This window comes from Pan paniscus, chromosome 6 (assembly GCF_029289425.2).
Source record: "Pan paniscus chromosome 6, NHGRI_mPanPan1-v2.0_pri, whole genome shotgun sequence".
In the NCBI taxonomy this organism is placed as follows: domain Eukaryota; kingdom Metazoa; phylum Chordata; class Mammalia; order Primates; family Hominidae; genus Pan; species Pan paniscus.
In genome coordinates, this window is record NC_073255.2 from 16,214,781 (window position 1) to 16,235,483 (window position 20,703).

The following is a 20,703-nucleotide window of genomic DNA, read 5'->3' on the forward strand; positions in this document are numbered from 1 at the left end:
GTTTTTTCCAATTCAATTTTATAACAGTTTTTCTGGTAAAAAAAAAAAAAGACTATTTATTTTGTGTATTGGTTTTTAAATTGTACAATGTTTCTGAATTTTCTTACTTCCAAATAGTCATCTATAAATTATCTTGATTGTCTAAAATGTGAAATTCATATACTATGAGAGTGATAATTTTATTTTTTCATTTTCAGTTCTTAAACTTCTGATTACACTTGGCTGGAACCTCCTTCACTAGGTTGAAAATAAGTGGTAATAGTGGTATCCTTGTTCTGTTATTGATTCCAAGAGCCTGCCTCTAATGTTTCCCCATGTATTATGATGTTTGTGTAAATTTTGATAGACCTTATTTATTAAGAAAAAAGATTCTCTTCTAGTTCAAGTTTGGTCTACAAGTTTTTATTGTGAAAGTGAACTGAATTTTAGAAATACCTTTTAATGTGTATGAAAAATTATATCTTTATTTCTGTTAATGTGATAAATTAAGAGATTTTACTAATATTTGGTTATCTTTGTATTTCAACAATTATAGTCATGATATTAAATATTAATTTGGTTAGCTAATATTTTATTTTTATGATTTTGACATCTACTTTCATAAGTAACTTTATTTTTAACTGGTTTTACTGCCAAGGTTATACTCTCATAGTAACTGGGGGTTTGTTACATAGGTATACACGTGACATGATGGTTTGCTGCACCCATCAACCTGTCATCTACATTAGGTATTTCTCCTAGTGCTATCCCACCCCCTTACCTCCACCCCCTCACAGGAACCGGTGTGTGATGTTCCATTCCCTGTGTCCATATGTTCTCGTTGTTCAACTCCCACTTATGAGAACGTGTGTGGTGTTTGCTTTTCTGTTCTTGTGATAGTTTGCTAAGAATGATGGTTTCTAGCTTCATCCATGTCCCTGTAAAGGACATGAACTCATCCTTTTTTATGGCTGCATAATATTCCATGGTGTATATGTGCCACATTTTCTTTACCTAGTCTATCATTGATGGGCATTCGGGTTGGTTCCAAGTCTTTGCTATTGTGAACAGTGCTGCAATAAACATACGTGTGCATGTGTCTTTATAATAGAATGGTTCATAATCCTTTACGTATATACCCAGTAATGGGATTGCTGAGTCCAATGGTATTTGTGGTTCTAGATCCTTGAGGAACCACCACACTGTCTTCCACAATGGTTGAACTAATTTATACTTCCACCAACAGTGTAAAAGCGTTCCTCTTTCTCCACATCCTCTCTAGCATCCATTGTATCCTGACTTTTAAATGATCACCATTCTAACTGGTGTGAGATGGTATCTCATTGTGGTTTTGATTTGGGTTTCTCTAATGACCAGTGATGATGAGCTTTTCTTCATGTTTGTTGGCTGCATAATGTCTTCTTTTGAGAAGTGCCCATTCATATTCTTTGCTCACTTTTTGATGGCATTGTTTATTTCTTGCAAATTTGTTTAAGTTCTTTGTAGATTCTGGATATTAGCCCTTTGTCAGATGGATAGACTGCAAAACTTTTCTCCCAATCGGCAGGTTGCCTGTTCACTCTGATGGTAGTTTCTTTTGCTGTGCAAAAGTTCTTTAGTTTAATTAGATCCCATTTGTCAGTTTTGGCTTTTGTGACCATTGCTTTTGGTGTTTTAGTCATGAAGTCTTTGCCCATGCCTATGTCCTGAATAGTATTGCCTAGGTTTTCTTCTATGGTTTTTACGGTTTTAGGTCTGAGGTTTAAGTCTTTAATCCATCTTGAGTGAATTTTTGTATAAGGTGTAAGGAAGGGGTCCAGTTTCAGTTTTCTGCATATGGCTAGCCAGTTTTCCCAACACCATTTATTAAATAGGGAATCCTTTCCCCATTGATTGTTTTTGTCACGTGTGTCAAAGATCAGATGGTTGTAGATGTGTGGTGTTATTTCTGAGGCCTCTATTGTGTTCCATTGGTCTATATATCTGTTTTGGTACCAGTACCATGCTGTTTTGGTTACTGTAGCCTTGTAGTATGGTTTGAAGTCAGGTAGCATGATGCCTCCAGCTTTGTTCTTTTTGCTTAGGATTGTCTTGGCTATGTGGGCTCTTTTTTTGTTCCAGATGAAACTTAAAGTAGTTTTTTTCTAATTCTGTGAAGAAAGTCAGTGGTAACTTGATGGGGATAGCACTGAATCTGTAAATTACTTTGGGCAGTATGGCCATTTTCACAATATTGATTCTTCCTATCCATGATCATGGGATGTTTTTCCATTTGTGTCCTCTCTGATTTCCTTGAGCAGTGGTTTGTAGTTCTCCTTGAAGAGGTCCTTCACATCCCTCGTAGGTTGTATTCCTAGGTATTTTATTCTCTTTGTAGCAATTGTGAATGGAAGCACACTCATAATTTGGCTTTTTCTGTTATTGGTGTATAGGAATGCTTGTGATTTTTGCACATTGATTTTGTATCCTGAGACTTTGCTGAAGTTGCTTATCAGCTTAAGGAGATTTTGGGCTGAGATGATGGGGTTTTCTAAATATACAATCATGTCATCTGCAAACAGAGACAACTTGACTTCCTCTTTTACTATTTGAATACCCTTTATTTCTTTCTCTTGCCTGAATGCCCTGGCCAGAACTTCCAATACTATGTTGAATAGGAGTGGTAAGAGAGGGCATCCTTGTCTTGTGCCAGTTTTCAAAGGGAATGCTTCCAGTTATTGCCCATTCAGTATGGTATTGGCTGTGGGTTTGTCATAAATAGCTCTTATTATTTTGAGATACGTTGCATCAATACCTAGCTTATTGAGAATTTTTAGCATGAATGGGTGTTGAATTTTGACAAAGGCCTTTTCTGCATCTATTGAGATAATCATGTGGTTTTTGTCATTGATTCTGTTTATGTGATGGATTATGTTTATTGATTTACGTATGTTGAACCAGCCTTGCATCCCAGGGATGAAGCTGACTTGATTGTGGTAGATAAGCTTTTTGATGTGCTACTGGATTCAGTTTGCCAGTATTTTGTTGAGGATTTTCGCACCAATGTTCATCAGGGATATTGGCCTGAAATTTTCTTTTTTGTTGTTGTTGTTGTGTCTTGGTATCAGGATGATGATGGCCTCATAAAATGAGGTAGGGAGGATTCCCTCTTTTTCTATTGTTTGGAATCGTTTCAGAAGGAATGGTACCAGCTTCTTTTTGTACCTCTGGTAGAATTTGACTGTGAATCCATCTGGTCCTGGACTTTTTGTGGTTGGTAGGCTATTAATTAGTGCCTCAATTTTAGAACTTGTTGTCTATTCAGGGATTCGACTTCTTCCTGGTTTAGACTTGGGAGGATGTATGTGTCCAGGAATTTATCCATTTCTTCTAGATTTTCTATTTTATTTGTATAGAGGTGTTTATAGTATTCTCAGATGGTAGTTTGAATTTCTGTGGGATCACTGGTGATATCCCCTTTATCATTTTTTATTGCATGTATTTGATTGTTCTCTCTTTTCTTCTTTCTTCGTCTGGCTAGCAGTGCATCTATTTTGTTGATCTTTTCAAAAAAACCAGCTAATGGATTCATTGATTTTTTTAAAAGAGTTTTTGTGTCTCTATTTCCTTCAGTTCTGCTAGCTTTTGAATTTGTTTGCTCTTACTTCTCTAGTACTTTTAATTGTGATGTTAGAGTGTAAATTTTAGATCATTCCTGCTTTCTATTGTGTGCATTTAGTGCTATAAACTTCCCTCTGGTACTTTGAGTCTGTGTTCTCATTGCTTTGAGAGAATATCTTTATTTATCCAGTGAGTCATTCAGGAGCAGGTTGTTCAGTTTCCATGTAGTTGTGCAGTTTTGAGTGAGTTTCTTCATCCTGAGTTCTAATTGGATTGCACTGTGATCTCAGAGACTGTTTATGATTTCTGTTCTTTTGCATTTGCTGAGGAGTGTTTTACTTCCAATTATGTGGTCACTATTAGAATAAGTGTGATGTGGTGCTGAGGAAGAATGTATATTCTGTTGATTTGGGGTGGAGAGTTCTGTAGAAGTCTATTAGGTCTGCTTGTTCCAGAGCTGAGTTCAAGTCCTGAATATCCTTGTTAATTTTCTGTCATGTTGATCAGTCTATTGTTGGCAGTGGTGTGTTAAATTGTGTGGGAGTCTAAGTCTCTTTGTAGGTCTCTAAGAACTTGCTTTATGAATCTGGGTGCTCCCACATTGGGTGCATCTATATTTAAGACAGTTAGCTCTTCTTGTTACATTGATCCCTTTACCATATTTAATGCCCTTCTTCGTCTCTTTTGATCTTTGTTGGTTTAAAGTCTGTTTTATCAGAGACTAGGATTGCAACTCCTGCTTTTTTTTTTTTTTTTTTTTTTTTTTTTTTGCTATTTGCTTGGTAAATATCCCTCCATCCCTTTATTTTGAGCCTATGTGTGTCTTTGCACGTGAGATGGGTCTCCTGAACACAGCACACTGATAGGTCTTGACCCTTTATCCAATTTGCCAGTCCGTGTCTTTTAACTGGGGGCATTTAGCCCATTTACATTTAAGGTTAATATTGTTATGTATGAATTTGATCCTGTCATTGTGATGCTAGCTGGTTATTTTGCCTGTTAGTTGATGCAGTTTCTTCATAGTGTTGATGGTCTTTACAATTTGTTACGTTTGTGGTACCAGTTGTTCTTTTCCATGTTTAGTGCTTCCTTCAGGAGCTCTGGTAAGGCAGGCCTGGTGGTGACAAAAATCTCTCAGCATTTGCTTGTCTGTAAAGGATTTTATTTCTCTTTCACTTATGAAGCTTAGTTTGGCTGGATATGAAATTCTGGCTTGAAAATTCTTTTCTTTAAGAATGTTGAATATGGGCCCCCACTCTCTTCTGGCTTGCAGGGTTTCTGCAGAGAGATCCACTGTTAGTCTGATGGGCTTCCCTTTGTGGGTAACCTGACCTTTCTATCTGGCTGCCCTTAACATTTTTTCCTTCATTTCAACCTTTGTGAATCGGATGATTATGTGTCTTGGGGTTGCTCTTCTCAAGGAGTATCTTTGTGGTGTTCTCTGTATTTCCTGAATTTGAATGTTGGCCTGAATTTGAATGTTGTAGGTTGGGGAAGTTCTCCTGGATAATATCCTGAAGAGTGTTTTCCAACTTGGTTCCATTCTCCCCATCACTTTCAGGTACATCAATCAAAGGTAGATTTAGTCTTTTCACATAGTCCCATATTTCTTGGAGGCTTTGTTCCTTTTTATTCTTTTCTCTCTAATCTTGTCTTCTCACTTTATTTCATTAAGTTGATCTTCAATCTCTGATATTGTTTCTTCTGCTTTATCGATTTGGCTATTGATACTTGTGTATGCTTCACGAAATTTTTGAGCTGTGTTTTTCAGCTCCATCAGGTCATTTATCTTGTTATCTGAACTGGTTATTCATGTTAGCAATTCTTCTAACCTTTTTTCAAGGTTCTTAGCTTCCTTGCATTTGGTTAGAACATGCTCTTTTAGCTCAGAGGAGTTTGTTATTACCCACCTTCTGAAGCCACCTTCTGTGAATTCATCAAACTTATTCTCTGTCCAGTTTTGTTCCCTTGCTGGTGAGGAGTTGTGATCCTTTGGAGGGGAAGAGGCATTCTGGTTTTTGAAATTTTCAGCCCTTTCGAGCTGGTTTCTCCCCATCTTCGTGGATTTATCTACCTTTGGTGTTTGATTTTGGTGACCTTTGGATGGGGTCTCTGAGTGGACGTCCTTTTTTATTGATGTTAATGCTATTCCTTTCTGTTTAATTTTTCTTCTAACAGTCAGGACCCTCTGCTGCAGGTCTGCTGGAGTTTTCTGGAGGTCCACTCCAGACCCTGTTTGCCTGGATATCACCAGCAGAGGCTGCAGAACAGCAAAGATTGCTGCCTGTTCCTTCCTCTGAAAACTTCATCCCAGAGAGGCACCTGCCAGATGCCAGCCAGAGCTCTCCTTTATGAAGTGTCTTTTGTCCCCTACTGGGAGGTGTCTCCCAGTCAGGAGACATGGGGTCGGGACCCACTTGAGGAGTCAGTCTGTTCCTTAGCAGAGATCAAATGCTGTGCTGGGAGATCTACTGCTCTCTTCAGAGCCATCAGGCAGGGATGTTTAAGTCTGCCTAAGCTGCACTCACAGTGCCCCTTGCCCCAGGTGCTCTGTCCCAGGGAGATAGATAGGAGTTTTATCTATTAGCTCCTGACTGGGGCTCCTGCCTTTTTTTTCACAAATGCCCTGCCCAGAGAGGAGGAATCTAGACAGGCGGTATGGCCACAGCAGACTTGCTGAGCTGCGGTGGGCTCTGCCCAGTTTGAACTTCCCGGTGACTTTATTTACACTGTGAAGGTAAAACAGCCTACTCAAGCCTCAGTAATGGCAGACGCCCCTCCCCAGCTCGAGCATCTCAGGTCAACCTCAGACTGCTGTGCTGGCAGCGAGAATTTCAAGCCAGTGGATCTTAGCTTGCTGGGTTCTGTGAGTGTGGCACCTGCCCAGCCAGACCACTTGGCCCCCTGGCCTCAGCCCCCTTTCCAGGGCAGTGAATGGTTCTGTCCTGCTGGCATTCCAGGTGCCATTGGGGTATGAAAAAAAGCTCCTGCAGCTAGCTAGGTGTCTTCCCAAATTGCCACCCAGTTTTGTGGTTGAAACCCAGGGCCCTGGTGGCGTAGGCACCAGAGGGAATCTCTTCGTCTGTGGGTTGCAAAGACTGCGATGTATCTGGGCTGGAGTACACCGTTCACAGTCTTTCACAGCTTCCCTTGGCTAGGGCAGGGAATCCCTGACCCCTTGCGCTCCCCAGGTGAGGCAGTGCCCCACTTTGCTTCAGCTTGCCCTCCGTGGGCTGCACCCCCTGTCCAACGAGTCCCAGTGAAATGAATTGGGTACCTCAGTTGGAAATGCAGAAATCACCCATCTTCTGCATTGATCTTGCTGGGATCTGCAGACCGGAGCTGTTCCTATTTGGCCATCTTGCCCAGAATCTCAACTTTTTTTTTTAAGATTTCACATAGGGAGATCCTGGATCCAAGACGGCCAAATAGGAACAGTGCCAGTCTGCAGCTTCCAGTGAGATTGATGCAGAAGGTGGGTGATTTCTGCATTTCCAACTGAGGTACCTGGCTCATCTCATTGGGACTGGCTGGACAGTAAGTGCAGCCCATGGAGGGTGAGCTGAAGCAGGGTGGGGTGTTGCCTCACCTGGGAAGTGCAAGGGGTTGGGGAACTCTCTCCCCTAGCCAAGGGAAGCCATGAGGAATGGTGCATTCCGGCCCAGATACTATGCTTTTCTCATGGTCTTTGCAACCCACAGACCAGGAGATCAGGAGATTCCCTTGGCTGCCTACACCACCAGGGCTTTGGGTTTCAAACACAAAACTGGGTGGCTGTTTGGGCAGACACTGAGCTAGCTGCAAGAGTTTTTTTTTCATACCCAAGTGGGGCCTGGAGCACCAGCAGGACCGAACTGTTCACTCCCCTGGAAAGGGGGCTGAAGCCAGGGAGCTGAGTGGTCTAATTCAGTGGATCCCACCCCCACAGAGCTCAGCAAGCTAAGATCCACTGGCTTGACATTCTCACTGCCAGCACAGCAGTCTGAAGATGACCTGTGACTCTCAAGCTTGGTGGGAGGAGGGGTGTATACCATTATTGAGACTGGAGTAGGCAGTTTTCTCCTCACAGTGTAAACAAAGCTGCTGGGAAGTTTGAACTGGGCAGAGCCCACCACAGCTCTGCAAAGCCCTTGTAGCCAGACTGCCTCTCTAGATTCCTTCTCCCTGAGCAGGGCATCTCTGAAAGAAAGGCAGCGGCCCCAGTCAGGGGCTTATAGATCAAACTCCCATCTCCCTGGCATAGAGCACCTGGGGGAAGGGGCAGCTGTGGGTGCAGCTTCAGCAGAATTAAACATCCCTGCCTGATGGCTCTGAAGAGAGCAGTAGATCTCCCAGCACAGTGTTTGATCTCTGCTAAGGGTCATACTCTCTCCCGAAGTGGGTCCCTGACCCCTGTGTCTTTGACTGGGAGATACCTCTCAGCAGGGATTGACAGATGCCTCATACAGGAGAGCTCTGGCTGGCATCTGGCAGGTGCCCCTCTGGGATGAAGTTTTCAGAGGAAGGAACTGGCAGCAATCTTCGCTGTTCTGCAGCCTCCGTTGGTGATATCCAGGCAAACAGGGTCTGGAGTGGACCTCCAGCAGACCTGCAGCAGAGGGTCCTGACTGTTAGAAGAAGAAAGGAATAGCATTAACATCAATAAAAAAGGATGTCCACTCAGAGACCCCCAACTGAAGGTAACCAACATCAAAGGTAGATAAATCCATGAAGACGAGGAAAAACCAGCACAAAATGTCTGAAAATCCAAAAACCCAAATGCTTCCTCTCCTCCAAAGTATCACAACTCTTCGCCAGCAGGGGAACAAAACTGGATGAAGAATCAGTTTGACAAAGGGACAGAAGTAGCCTTCAGAAGGTGAGTAATAACAAACTCCTCTGAGCTAAAGGAACATTTGTTTAGTTCTAACAAACAGAATGCAGGGAAGCTAAGAACCTTGAAAAAAGTTAGATGAATTGCTAACAAGAATAACCAGTTTAGATAACAGCATAAATGACCTGATGGAGCTGAAAAACACAGCTCAAAAATTTCGTGAAGCATACACAAGTATCAATAGCCAAATCGATAAAGCAGAAGAAACAATATCAGAGATTGAAGATCAACTTAATGAAATAAAGTGAGAAGACAAGATTAGAGAGAAAAGAATAAAAAGGAACAAAGCCTCCAAGAAATATGGGACTATGTGAAAAGACTAAATCTACCTTTGATTGATGTACCTGAAAGTGATGGGGAGAATGGAACCAAGTTGGAAAACACTCTTCAGGATATTATCCAGGAGAACTTCCCCAACCTACAACATTCAAATTCAGGCCAACATTCAAATTCAGGAAATACAGAGAACACCACAAAGATACTCCTTGAGAAGAGCAACCCCAAGACACATAATCATCCGATTCACAAAGGTTGAAATGAAGGAAAAAAATGTTAAGGGCAGCCAGATAGAAAGGTCAGGTTACCCACAAAGGGAAGCCCATCAGACTAACAGTGGATCCCTCTGCAGAAATCCTACAAGCCAGAAGAGATTGGGATCCAATATTCAACATTCTTAAAGAATTTTCAATCCATAATTTCACATCCAGCCAAACTAAGCTTCATAAGCAAAGGAGAAATAAAATTCTTTACAGACAAGCAAATGCTGAGAGATTTTGTCACCAGCAGGCCTGCAAGAGCTCCTAAAGGGCACACTCAATATTGAAAGAAAAAACTGGTACCAGCCACTGCAAACATGTAGATCAGTCAGAGTGGTGGGAGAAACTATAGGGAAAGGAGCAGGCCTTCTGAAAGGTGCGAAGGCTCTGCCTGGCTTTGCGGGAGAATAGCCAAAGGCAGCTGTTCTCTGACCCTGAGGCAGAGGGCAAGGAGTAGGTACAAGGGAGTGTAGGGGAATTTATCTTAAACAGGCTTGTTTGCTTGTGTTGACCAAGAACCGATCTTTGATCACCCACACACGTGATGTTCCTTGAAAGGGGAACAATAAATGTTAGTTACCCACAGATAGTGTTTGCTCCAGGCTTTTGGAATCACGCCTGCACTGAATAAAAGCATGCAGCTCCAGCTTCTCGGGGCTGCACTTTGGCAGCTAGAGCCAGGCAGACCCCTAGCTGCTCTTACACTGCATACCTGTGTCCGAGTACTCATTTCATTCATCAGTCGGCCAGGGTCTGTGGGACAGACCCAGCACAAACACATACCAAATTGTAAAGACTATCGACACTATGAAGAAACTGCATCAACTAATGGTCAAAATAACCAGCTAGGATCACAATGACAGGATCAAATTCACATATAACAATATTAACCTTAAATGTAAATGGGCTAAATGCCCCAATTAAAAGACACAGACTGGCAAATTGAATAACAAGTCAAGACCCATTGGTGGGCTATATTCAGGTGACCCATCTCACGTGCAAAGACACACATAGGCTTAAAATAAAGGGATGGAGGAATATTTACCAAGCAAATGGAAAGCAAAAAAAAAAAAGCGGGGGTTACAATCCTAGTCTCTGATAAAACAGACTTTAAACCAACAAAGATCAAAAGAGACAAAGAAGGGCATTACATATGGTAAAGGGATCAATGTAACAAGAAGAGCTAACTATCCCAAATATAGATGCACCCAATGCAGGAGCACCCAGATTCATAAAGCAAGCCCTTAGAGACCTACAAAGAGAGTTAGACTCCCACACAATAATAGTGGGAGACTTTAACACCCCATTGTCAATATTAGGCAAATCAATGAGACAGATAATTAATAAGGATATTCAGGACTTGAACTAAGCTGTGGACCAAGGAGACCTAATAGACTTCTACAAAACTCTCCACCCCAAATCAACAGAATATGCATTCTTTTTTTTTTTTTCTTTTTTGAGACAGAATCTTGCTCTGTCACCCAGGCTGTAGTGCAGTGGCACTATCTCAGCTCACTGCAACCTCCACCTCCCAGGTTAAAGTGATTCTCCTGCCTCAGCCTCCCGAGTAGCGGGCACTACAGGCACCCGCCACCATGTCCAACTGATTATTGTATTTTTAGTAGAGATGGGGTTTCACCATATTGGCCAGGCTGTTCTCAAACTACTGACCTTGTAATCCGCCCGCCTCGGCCTCCCAAAGTGCTGGGATTACAGGCATGAGCCACCGTGCCCGGCCCAGAATATACACTCTTCTCAGCACCACATTGCATTTTTTCTAAAATTGACCACAGAGTTGGAGGTAAAACACTCCTTAGCAAATGCAAAAGAACAGAAATCATAACAAACAGTCTCTCAGACACAGTACAATCAAATTAGAACTCAGGATTAAGAAACCCACTCAAAACCGCTCAACTACATGGAAACCGAACCTGCTCCTGAATGACTACTGGGTAAATAACAAAACTAAAGCAGAAATAAGTAAGTAAGTTATTTGAAACCAATGAGTTCAAAGACACAACATACCAGAATCTCTAGCACACAGCTAAAACTGTGTTTAGAGGGAAATTTATAGCACTAAATGCTCACAGGAGAAAGCAGGAAAGATCTAAAATCAACACCTTAACATCACAATTAAAAGAACTAGAGAAGCAAGAGTAAATTCAAAAGCTAGCAGAACTCAAGAAATAACTAAGAGCAGAGCTGAAGGTGATAGAGACACCCTTAAAAAAATCAATCAAGGAGCTGGTTTTTTGAAAAGATCAACAATTTAGATATATGGCTAGCCAGACTAAGAAAGAAGAAAAGAGAGAAGAATCAAATAGATTCAATAAAAAATGATAAAGGGGATATCATCACCGATCCCACAGAAATACAAACCACTATCAGAGCATACTATGAACACCTCTACACAAATAAGCTAGAAAATTTAGAAGAGAGAAATTCCTGGAAACATACTCCCTCCCATGACTAAACCAGGAGGAAGCTGAATCCCTGAAGAGACCAATAACAAATTCTAAAATTGAGGCAGGAATTAGTAGCCTACCAACCACAAAAAGTCCAGGAACAGACAGATCCACAGCCAAATTCTACCAGAGGTACAAAGAGGAGCTGGTACCATTCTTTCTGAAACTACTCCACACAATATAAAAAGAGGGACTCCTCCCTAACTCATTTTATGAGGCCACCATCATCCCGATACCAAAACCTGGCAGAGACACAATAAAGAAAAACAAATTTCAGGCCAATATCCCTGATGAACATTGATGTGAAAATCCACAATCACATACTGGCACATCGAATCCAGCAGCACATCAAAAAGCTTATCCACCATGATCAAGTTGGCTTCATCCCTGGGATGCAAGGCGGGTTCAACATATGTGAATCAATAAACGTAATCCATCACATAAATAGAACCAATGACAAAAACCACATGATTATCTCAATAGATGCAGAAGAGGCCTTTGACAAAATTCAACACCCCTTCATGCTAAAAACTCTCAATAAACTAGGTATTGATGGAACATATCTCAAAATAATAAGAGCTATTTATGTCAAACCCACAGCCACAGGGCTACAGTAACCAAAACAGCATGGTACTGGTACCAAAACAGATATATAAACCAATGGAACACAACGGAGGCCTCAGAAATAATAACACACATCTACAACCATCTGATCTTTGACAAGCCTAAGAAAAGCAATGGGAAAAGGATTCCCTATTTAATAAATGGTGTCGGGAAAACTGGCTAGGCATATGCAGAAAACTGAAACCGGACCCCTTCCTTACACCTTATACAGAAATTCACTCAAGATGGATTAAAGACGTAAACCCAAGACCTAAAACCGTAAAAACCGTAGAAGAAAACCTAGGCAATACTATTCAGGACATAGGCATGGGCAAAGACTTCATGACTAAAACACCAAAAGCAATGGCCACAAAAGCCAAAATTGACAAACGGGATCTAATTAAAGAGCTTCTGCACAGCAAAAGAAACTATCATCAGAGTGAACAGGCAACCTGCTGATTGGGAGAAAAATTTTGCAATCTATCCATCTGACAAGAGGCTAATATCCAGAATCTACAAAGAACTTAAACAAATTTACAAGAAAACAACAACCCCATGAAAAAGTGGGCGAAGAATATGAACAGACACTTCTGAAAAGAAGACATTATGCAGCCAACAAACATGAAAAAAAGCTCATCAACACTGGTCATTAGAGAAATGCAAATCAAAACCACAATGAGATACCATCTCACACCAATTAGAATAGTGATCATTTAAGAGTCAGGAAACAATGGATGCTAGAGAGGATGTGGAGAAAAAGGAATGCTTTTACACTGTTGATGGGACTGTAAATTAGTTCAACCATTGTGGAACACAGCATGGTGATTCCAATGGTGATTCATTGGACCCAGCAATCCCATTACTGGGTATATACACAAAGGATTATAAATCATTCTATTATAAAGACACATGCACACTTATATTTATTGCAGCACTGTTCACAATAGCAAAGACTTGGAACCAACCCAAATGCTCATCAATGATAGACTGGATGAAGAAAATGTGGCACGTATACACCATGGAATAGTATGCAGCCATAAAAAAGGATGAGTTCATGTCCTTTGCAGGGACATGGATGAACCTGGAAACTATCATTCTCAGCAAACTAACACAGAAACAGAAAACCAAACACTGCATGTTCTCATTCATAATTGGGAGTTGAACAATGAGAATACATGGACACAGGGAGGGGAACATCACACACTGGGGCCTGTCAAGGGGTAGGGGCTAGGGGAGGGATAGCATTAGGAGAAATACCTAAAGTAGATGAAGTAGATGATGGATTGATGGGTGCAGCAAATCACCATGGCATGTGTATACCTGTGTAACAAACCTGCACGTTCTGCACATGTACCCCAGAACTTAAAGTATAATTAAAAAAAGAAACTAAATGTAATTCAAATTAAAAAAAGAATATGTTCTTATAAAAAAAAGATTTCACGTAAGTAGGAGTTGAGGTATTGCTCCTCACAAGAGGGCATTAGCTACGGGGGTCTGCCTGCAGACCCTGACCCCAGCGATGGATGAATAAAACGTACACTGACACACAGCTATTATCTTTCGCCAGTCCTGCTGAGTGTCTGACCATCTACACACCAGAGAGGTTTGTCACTGCAGCCAGCCCTGATCAGTGAGGGAGACTCACATTTATTAGTTAACAAAAGCTTGAGTCAATGCCATTAGAGGGTAATTGACATTGTGGACTTAAAGAGTAAAAAGCATGTATCAAAGGCTCATCTTGAGACCACGTGGGTAAACAAGCTAACTAGATAACTTCCTCACATCCCGTTGTTTACTACTCTAATCTATTTAACTAAAAGTAATGGGACTAGGCCGCCTTCCACCAGGTCTATTACCAAAGTCATGTGAAAACCCTCAGGCCTTCCAAAAGGGTTTTGTGGCTATCATAACTGGTATTTTTCCCACCAGCCTGATCAAATCTCAACAAGGAGTTGTCTGTTTCTTTAAATTTTGGGAAAACTCATAATTAAAGCCATTTAAATTTTAGTTTGTGTGCATATGTGAGTATGTATTTCATAGGTTTGAAAATAGTTATATAATCTATGGTGTAGGTTTTTCATTACTCTTGATAAAATATAACCTTCTAAATTATCTTAACATTTTTACTTTTGTTAGAAAAAACTATTCACTGAATTATATTCTATTTTTCTAAACTTTATTTTATTTATGGTAATGACGACTTTGCTTTTTTTTCTTCTTCACTGAATTTGCCATGAGCTGGTCTATTTTGTCAGTTTGCTCTAAAAACAATCTATTGGTTTTGTTGATTATTTATTTTCTATCTCACTGAATTTATACTCATCCATGTTGGTTGCATTCCATTTCCTTTTTACTTTTCTTAAAAATTTATTCAGTTGAGACACATGAAAAAACGCTCATCATCACTGGCCATCAGAGAAATGCAAATCAAAACCACAATGAGATACCATCTCACACCAGTTAGAATGGCGAACATTAAAAAGTCAGGAAACAACAGGTGCTGGAGAGGATGTGGAGAAATAGGAACACTTTTACACTGTTGGTGGGACTGTAAACTAGTTCAACTATCATGGAAGACAGTGTGGCGATTCCTCAAGGATCTGGAACTAGAAATACCATTTGACCCAGCCATCCCATTACTGGGTATACACCCAAAAGACTATAAATCATGCTGCTATAAAGACACATGCACACATACGTTTATTGCGGCACTATTCACAATAGCAAAGACTTGGAACCAACCCAAATGTCCATCAATGATAGACTGGATTAAGAAAATGTGGCACATATACATCATGGAATACTATGCAGCCATAAAAAATGATGAGTTCATATCCTTTGTAGGGACATGGATGAAGCTGGAAACCATCATTCTGAGCAAACTATCGCAAGGACAAAAAACCAAACACCACATGTTCTCACTCATAGGTGGGAATTGAACAATGAAAACACTTGGACACAGGAAGGGGAACATCACACACTGCGGCCTGTTGTGGGGTCGGGGGATGGGGGAGGGATAGCATTAGGAGATATACCTAATGTAAATGACGAGTTAATGGGTGCAACACACCAACATGGCACATGTATACATATGTAACAAACCTGCATGTTGTGCACATGTACCTTAGAACTTAAAGTATAATTTAAAAAAATTAAAAAAGAATTTATTCAGTTGAATGCTTAGTTCATTTTTAACTTTTCTCCCTTCTGTAGAAGCGTTTAAAGCTTCAAGATCTCCTCTAGGTACTTCTTTGCTGCATCCCATATAACATTTGCTGGATAATGCTTTAGAAGTATGATTTTACTCTCTAAGGTGTGCGTGTGGAGATCTCTTTTGTCATTGTTCTATTGATTCCTAATTTTATTTCCTTGTCATTTTGGAGTGAATACTTTTCTTTCTTGCCTTGGGAATTATTTTATTTATTGTAACTTTTGACCTTTCTTTACTCTTTACTTATCCTGTGCTGGCATATGGAGTGTTTTACCTAGTTGATAAATTTAGGAAGATCAAATTGACAGAGCAGGTAATTCCATCTAATTCTTGGGCTAAGTCATCTAGCCCATTTGGTTTTTACTGCAAGTATTCTTTTCCAACACTTTAAGCTTTTGTCTCCTACTTTTCAGTAAGAAAGGTGATATTTTGTCTCCTACTTGCTGCTATGTCATATTACTTATTTCAGAACATAAGCAGTATTAAGGCTTGTTTGTTGAGCCCCACACCCTCTACCAAATAGCAATTCTTTTGTTTTCGAGTCTTTGGGTGTTTTTCCCCAAACTACGACATTTAATGCTGTGATTCTTGAAGATGTATTGCTTACATTGAGTGAATGATTCTATGTGTGTATACGTTCACACAGACATATAAACATACATGTTTATATATATCCTAAGTAAAATTTAGATTAAAATCAATTTTTACCAATAATTTGATTTATCCATTTGAAAAAATATAGTAAAATCTCACACTTTGCTGTGGATTTGTAATTTTTATTTAATTCTGTCATTTGATTTAAATAAATTGAAGATTGTTAGACTCCTACCTGATCATAATTGTTATAAGCGTACAAATAATGTGCTCCTAATTATCTCAGCCTTCTTGAGCTCATAAAACTGGGAAACATTTTTGCAAAACTCACATCTTATTTATGAAGGGTGGCAGGATGTTCCATCTTTCCAATCTTTAGAATTCAGAATCTTCCCCTTACTTTAGTCCTCAGCCTCAAGTGACATCTGAGTAAATTTTTAAATTATTTATTTATTTATTTTTGAGATGGAATTTCACTCTTGTTGCCCAGGCTGGAGTGCAGTGGTGCAATCTCAGCTCACTGCAGCCTCTGGCCTCCCGGGATCAAGTGATTCTCCTGCCTCAGCCTCCTGAGGAGCTTGGATTACAGGAGCCTGACACCATGCATAATTTTTTTTTTGGTAGAGTTTGGGTTTGGCCATGTTGGCCAGGCTGGTCTCACAACTCCTGGCCTCAGGTGATCCGCCCACCTAGGCCTCCCAAAGCATTGGGATTACAGGTGTGAGCCACCGCACATGGCCAACTTTGTTTATTTTTAGCAGACTATTTTTTTTTAATCTTATGCTTTTGCTTAAGATAGAGTATATGAATGGTAGCACTCACCATAACATGATTTTGTTTCTAACATCTGCTCTGGGCACAGATGCTGATTCTCTAGTTCTTGTATAATCACCGGTCTGGATCTGACCTGTATTCCACCAAAGCCTAGATCCTCACCATTCACACAGGTCAGCTGACACAGGCTCCAGGAAGACCAGTCCTTCAAATAACAGTCACCTGTAAAACACAGATTTGTAATTTACACCCATATCCACAGAGAAAAGCCATCCCGATAATCATTTTAATTCCAACCCCAGTGGGCAATGTTTCTGGTATCCCAGTCACACATAATATTTATAAGATTTAAATAAGCATTTAATATTTGTAAATTTGTAATTGTATAACTTTGTATATATATTGTTATTTTCCGTATGGCTATTACTGGTCTATGTGTTGCTTAATGATATCAAAGGTAAATTGTGGCTGACAGGAACTCATCCACCATAATTCATCTCTTCTTAGGATACAACAAATATTTGATCAAAACCTACTATCATTCTTGTCATTATCATAGTAAAGTGGTTTATTACACATGAGTTACACTCAAAGAAAGCCTAAATATAAACAGAATTAGTCTTCTAGGTATTCACAATTTTGAAAAGTTTGAAGTCCAAGGCTGACAGAGCTGGTTTTATGTTTTCATTCCTGTTTCTTCCCAGAAGAGTGGAGGTGAGAGAGACAACTGAGCAGTTGCAGTACTGGAAATAATGCTCACTATTTCCTCTGATCTACATCCTCAATCAACTTCTCTTTAAAATATTTATTTATTGAAGGATAACAAACATGTAAAATGATCACATATCATAGAGGCACAGATGATAGCTGAATTTCGATAATCTGATTATATAACCATGTGATCAACACCCAAATCAAGGAACAAAACATTCCCAGGATCTCAAAACCCTCCCTTGTGTGATATATGAAATCATACCATATGTACTTTTTTGTGTCTGGCTTCTTTCTCTCATTTATGTTTGTGAAATCCATCATACATTTATGAAGTTCTAATTTCTTCATTTGTACAACTTTCCATTGTGTGAATATATCATAATTTAGATATCCATTCTACTACTGATGGGCATGTGGGGAGTTGTAAATTTTTCCCATCATGTTATTGTAAACATTTCAGTACAAGTCTTTTGATGAACTTATATATGCATTTCTGTTGGGTATGTACCTAGGAGTGCAATTGCTGGGCCATAGTGCATCCATACTTCCAAAATCTTTAGCCATTTTAAGAACAGAAAAGATTTTATGAAATACACCCTTTCCATTAACCCATCCATTCTTCAGAGTGACTGCTTAGTGATACTCTTCAGAGTACACAGTCAATTATGATAGACACAAATTCACAAGGGTTTCTTATCACTTATTTATTCTAGCCAGGTCATATGAATAATTCATATTGCCTTGTATTATGCTGAAGGTGACTGGTATTAGCAGAAAGTTGCCTGGAGATCTGATTAATGGAAAAACTTCTTGTGTCATGCCTAAGAAGTCCTGGTAAGACATGAATTATTGACTAACATATATATACGTAATAGCAAAATGGAGTGATTTTTGTAGGCCTTTATTAAAGAATGTAATTGGTACTCCTGAAGTACAGAAAGTTCTAGTAAATTTTGGAAATGCAAAGGAAAAAGAAACTAGAAAGAATTTCTAAATAGTCTGAGAAAGTTTTAGAAACACTTTTATTTCCTAGGAAATGTCACTTTGGAGTTACTCAGTTTTTAATTATGTAGGAAAACTGCTAAAGTTAAAAAAATTCCTGTCAATATGAATGTAATAAAATTTCACCTCAGTGATTGAAAATTACATGGAAAGAAAACTTACCTTTTCACCAGTAGGCTTTATCTTTGTGGCAATTCACATTTAGCATCATTTATTTTGCAACAAAACGTAATAAATCTTTTAATGATAGTCTGTGAGTTATGTAATTTTCGCCCCTAAGTAATACATGTCAGGCTTCAAAGATTTAATAACAGCAAATGAGAGTGAGATACTCCCTTGTTCTAAACACACTTTTCTATTTTGACCATGTAAACCATTGTAATAACAATAAAATTACCCTATGCCTGCCAAAGATATGACAATTAAACACATGAGATGTATTTCCTAATTTAGTATTCTACTCTTTAAAGCTTATTAGTTCACATATTGCCAGCTTTCAAAACCCATCATTAGAGAAAACTAGCAAGAGAGGAACTGAAATGAATAGACTGTAATTTAGAAGAGAAGAGAAGCCTCCTAGATTTGCAATTACTTTAATTGAAACAATGTGTTTGCTCTGTGTTATCATGGGATCCTGTAATTTTCCTTCACATCATTTACCACAGGTTATAATCTTATATATTATATATTATTGTCACTATTAGATTAGCAATTGTTCTTTCCATTAGAAAGTAAGCTGTACAAGGACAGGGTCTCTTGGTCTGCACTGTATCTCTGGCCTCAAGTCCAGGGCCTGACCTGTAATTACATTTGATAAATAACAGTCAAATGAGTGAGTGTGTGTGCTGCAGAAAATCATGTGAGGAGTGTCCATAGTAAGGCATATACCACAGTCTGACAAGGATGCCCGTTCTGCTCAATGGTGTGAATGTCACAACAATCCTATTACTGGTGCTGGAGATTTGGTTTTGGAAAAGTAGGCCTTACAACTTTTAGCCAAGGATCACTTTTTGTTGCCTCTATGGCCATTCAGTACATCAAGGTCCAAAGGTTCAGTCCTTGGCCCTGCCTGGAGCTGTCACCTGCTGCCACAGCTTTAGGCTGGGTCTGCAGTGAAGCAAAATGATTTTATTGAATTGTGTGTGAGATCTTAAATGATATCAGACTAGTTTCAGCAGCAGGAAATGAAAGGGGAATTGCTGGCTCAGCAAAAGGTTGTTGGCAGCAACACTTTGCCTGGCTTTAGAAAGTCAGATTTTCTTTTCTTTTACTTTATTTTTAAATTTTATTTTATTCTATTTTATTTTTTATTGTGATAAGACCATTTAACATGAGATCTACCCACTTAACACATTTTTAGGTATACAATACAGTATTGTTAACTACAGGCACTATGTCTTACAACGGATCTCTAGAACTTATTCACCTTGCATAGCTGAACCTTTACACTCATTGAGAAGGAGCTGCTATTCAGATTTTTGGTTTTAAAAAATAGTTTAGTTCTTGACCTGAAGTAGATGAAAATATCCATGTGTGCAAAGATCAATACAATAGTTGGATATTTTCAGAGTCTAGGGGGCTTGTCCTCAAAATAACCCCTATCAGGGTTATTTTATTTACTGTTCAATTTCATTCAGTTCATCTTAAACTATACCCTACCATTTTTATCATCTCAAATGATTTTTTTTTAATGAAGGAATAAGTAACTCGATGAGTGAATAAATAGCTAGCCCATGTCAGTTTTTCCAGGTTTTAGGGATTCAATCCCATTTACAAATTTTTGTTGATATATGTTATCCACTTTTAAAATTTTCTTAAATCACATCCTTTTATATAGAAAATGTGTTTTATGCCCCATTATTTTTGCCAAATCCTTAATTTTTAATATTTTGAGGTCATATTCAAAAGAAAATATTGTGAAAGAGATGCAATCTTTAAATCATAATTATAAGCAAATTGGGAGAATACAAATTTTCCACTTGGGGATAAAATACAGGTAATTCATTTTCAATCTGTTCATTTCCAGTCCACTAATAAATTGTTGCCCCTATCTATACCTTTTTCAAGGATGGGTTTTCTGGCATATTTTGACATTAAATTTCCTCTACAATTCTCTGCATCAAGCCCAAATTCATAAATATTAGCTTATCACTGTCTGCCATTTTTTCCATACTATTTGATAAACAAAATTTTCTTTCTACTTTTACTGCATGCACTCATTGTGTCTAACATTGAATCTGAATAATATCTTTCAATAGTTTCCTCCATACTGCTATTTTGTCTTCCAGTTGTAGATAATCTGTTATTTTCTTACTGAAGACTTTACAAATTATTTTTCTATATTTTATGTTT

At 39.1% G+C, this 20,703-nt stretch overlaps 1 protein-coding gene and 1 long non-coding RNA gene across 2 annotated transcripts in view; one reads left to right on the top strand and one right to left on the bottom strand.

The window, feature by feature from the left end:
- Nucleotides 1–6,939, top strand: part of LOC130541685 (uncharacterized) — a 140,109-nt gene extending 133,170 nt beyond the window's left edge. Inside the window, exon 4 of the long non-coding RNA XR_008955769.2 lies at nt 198–6,939. This is a non-coding gene — a long non-coding RNA (uncharacterized LOC130541685). The remainder of the gene's footprint in view (nt 1–197) is intronic.
- The window catches only part of THSD7A (thrombospondin type 1 domain containing 7A), a 474,918-nt gene that overhangs the window by 14,669 nt on the left and 439,546 nt on the right, over nt 1–20,703 (bottom strand). Inside the window, exon 23 of the mRNA XM_003824998.6 lies at nt 16,684–16,857. Coding sequence (XP_003825046.5) covers nt 16,684–16,857 — 174 coding nt within the window. The remainder of the gene's footprint in view (nt 1–16,683; nt 16,858–20,703) is intronic.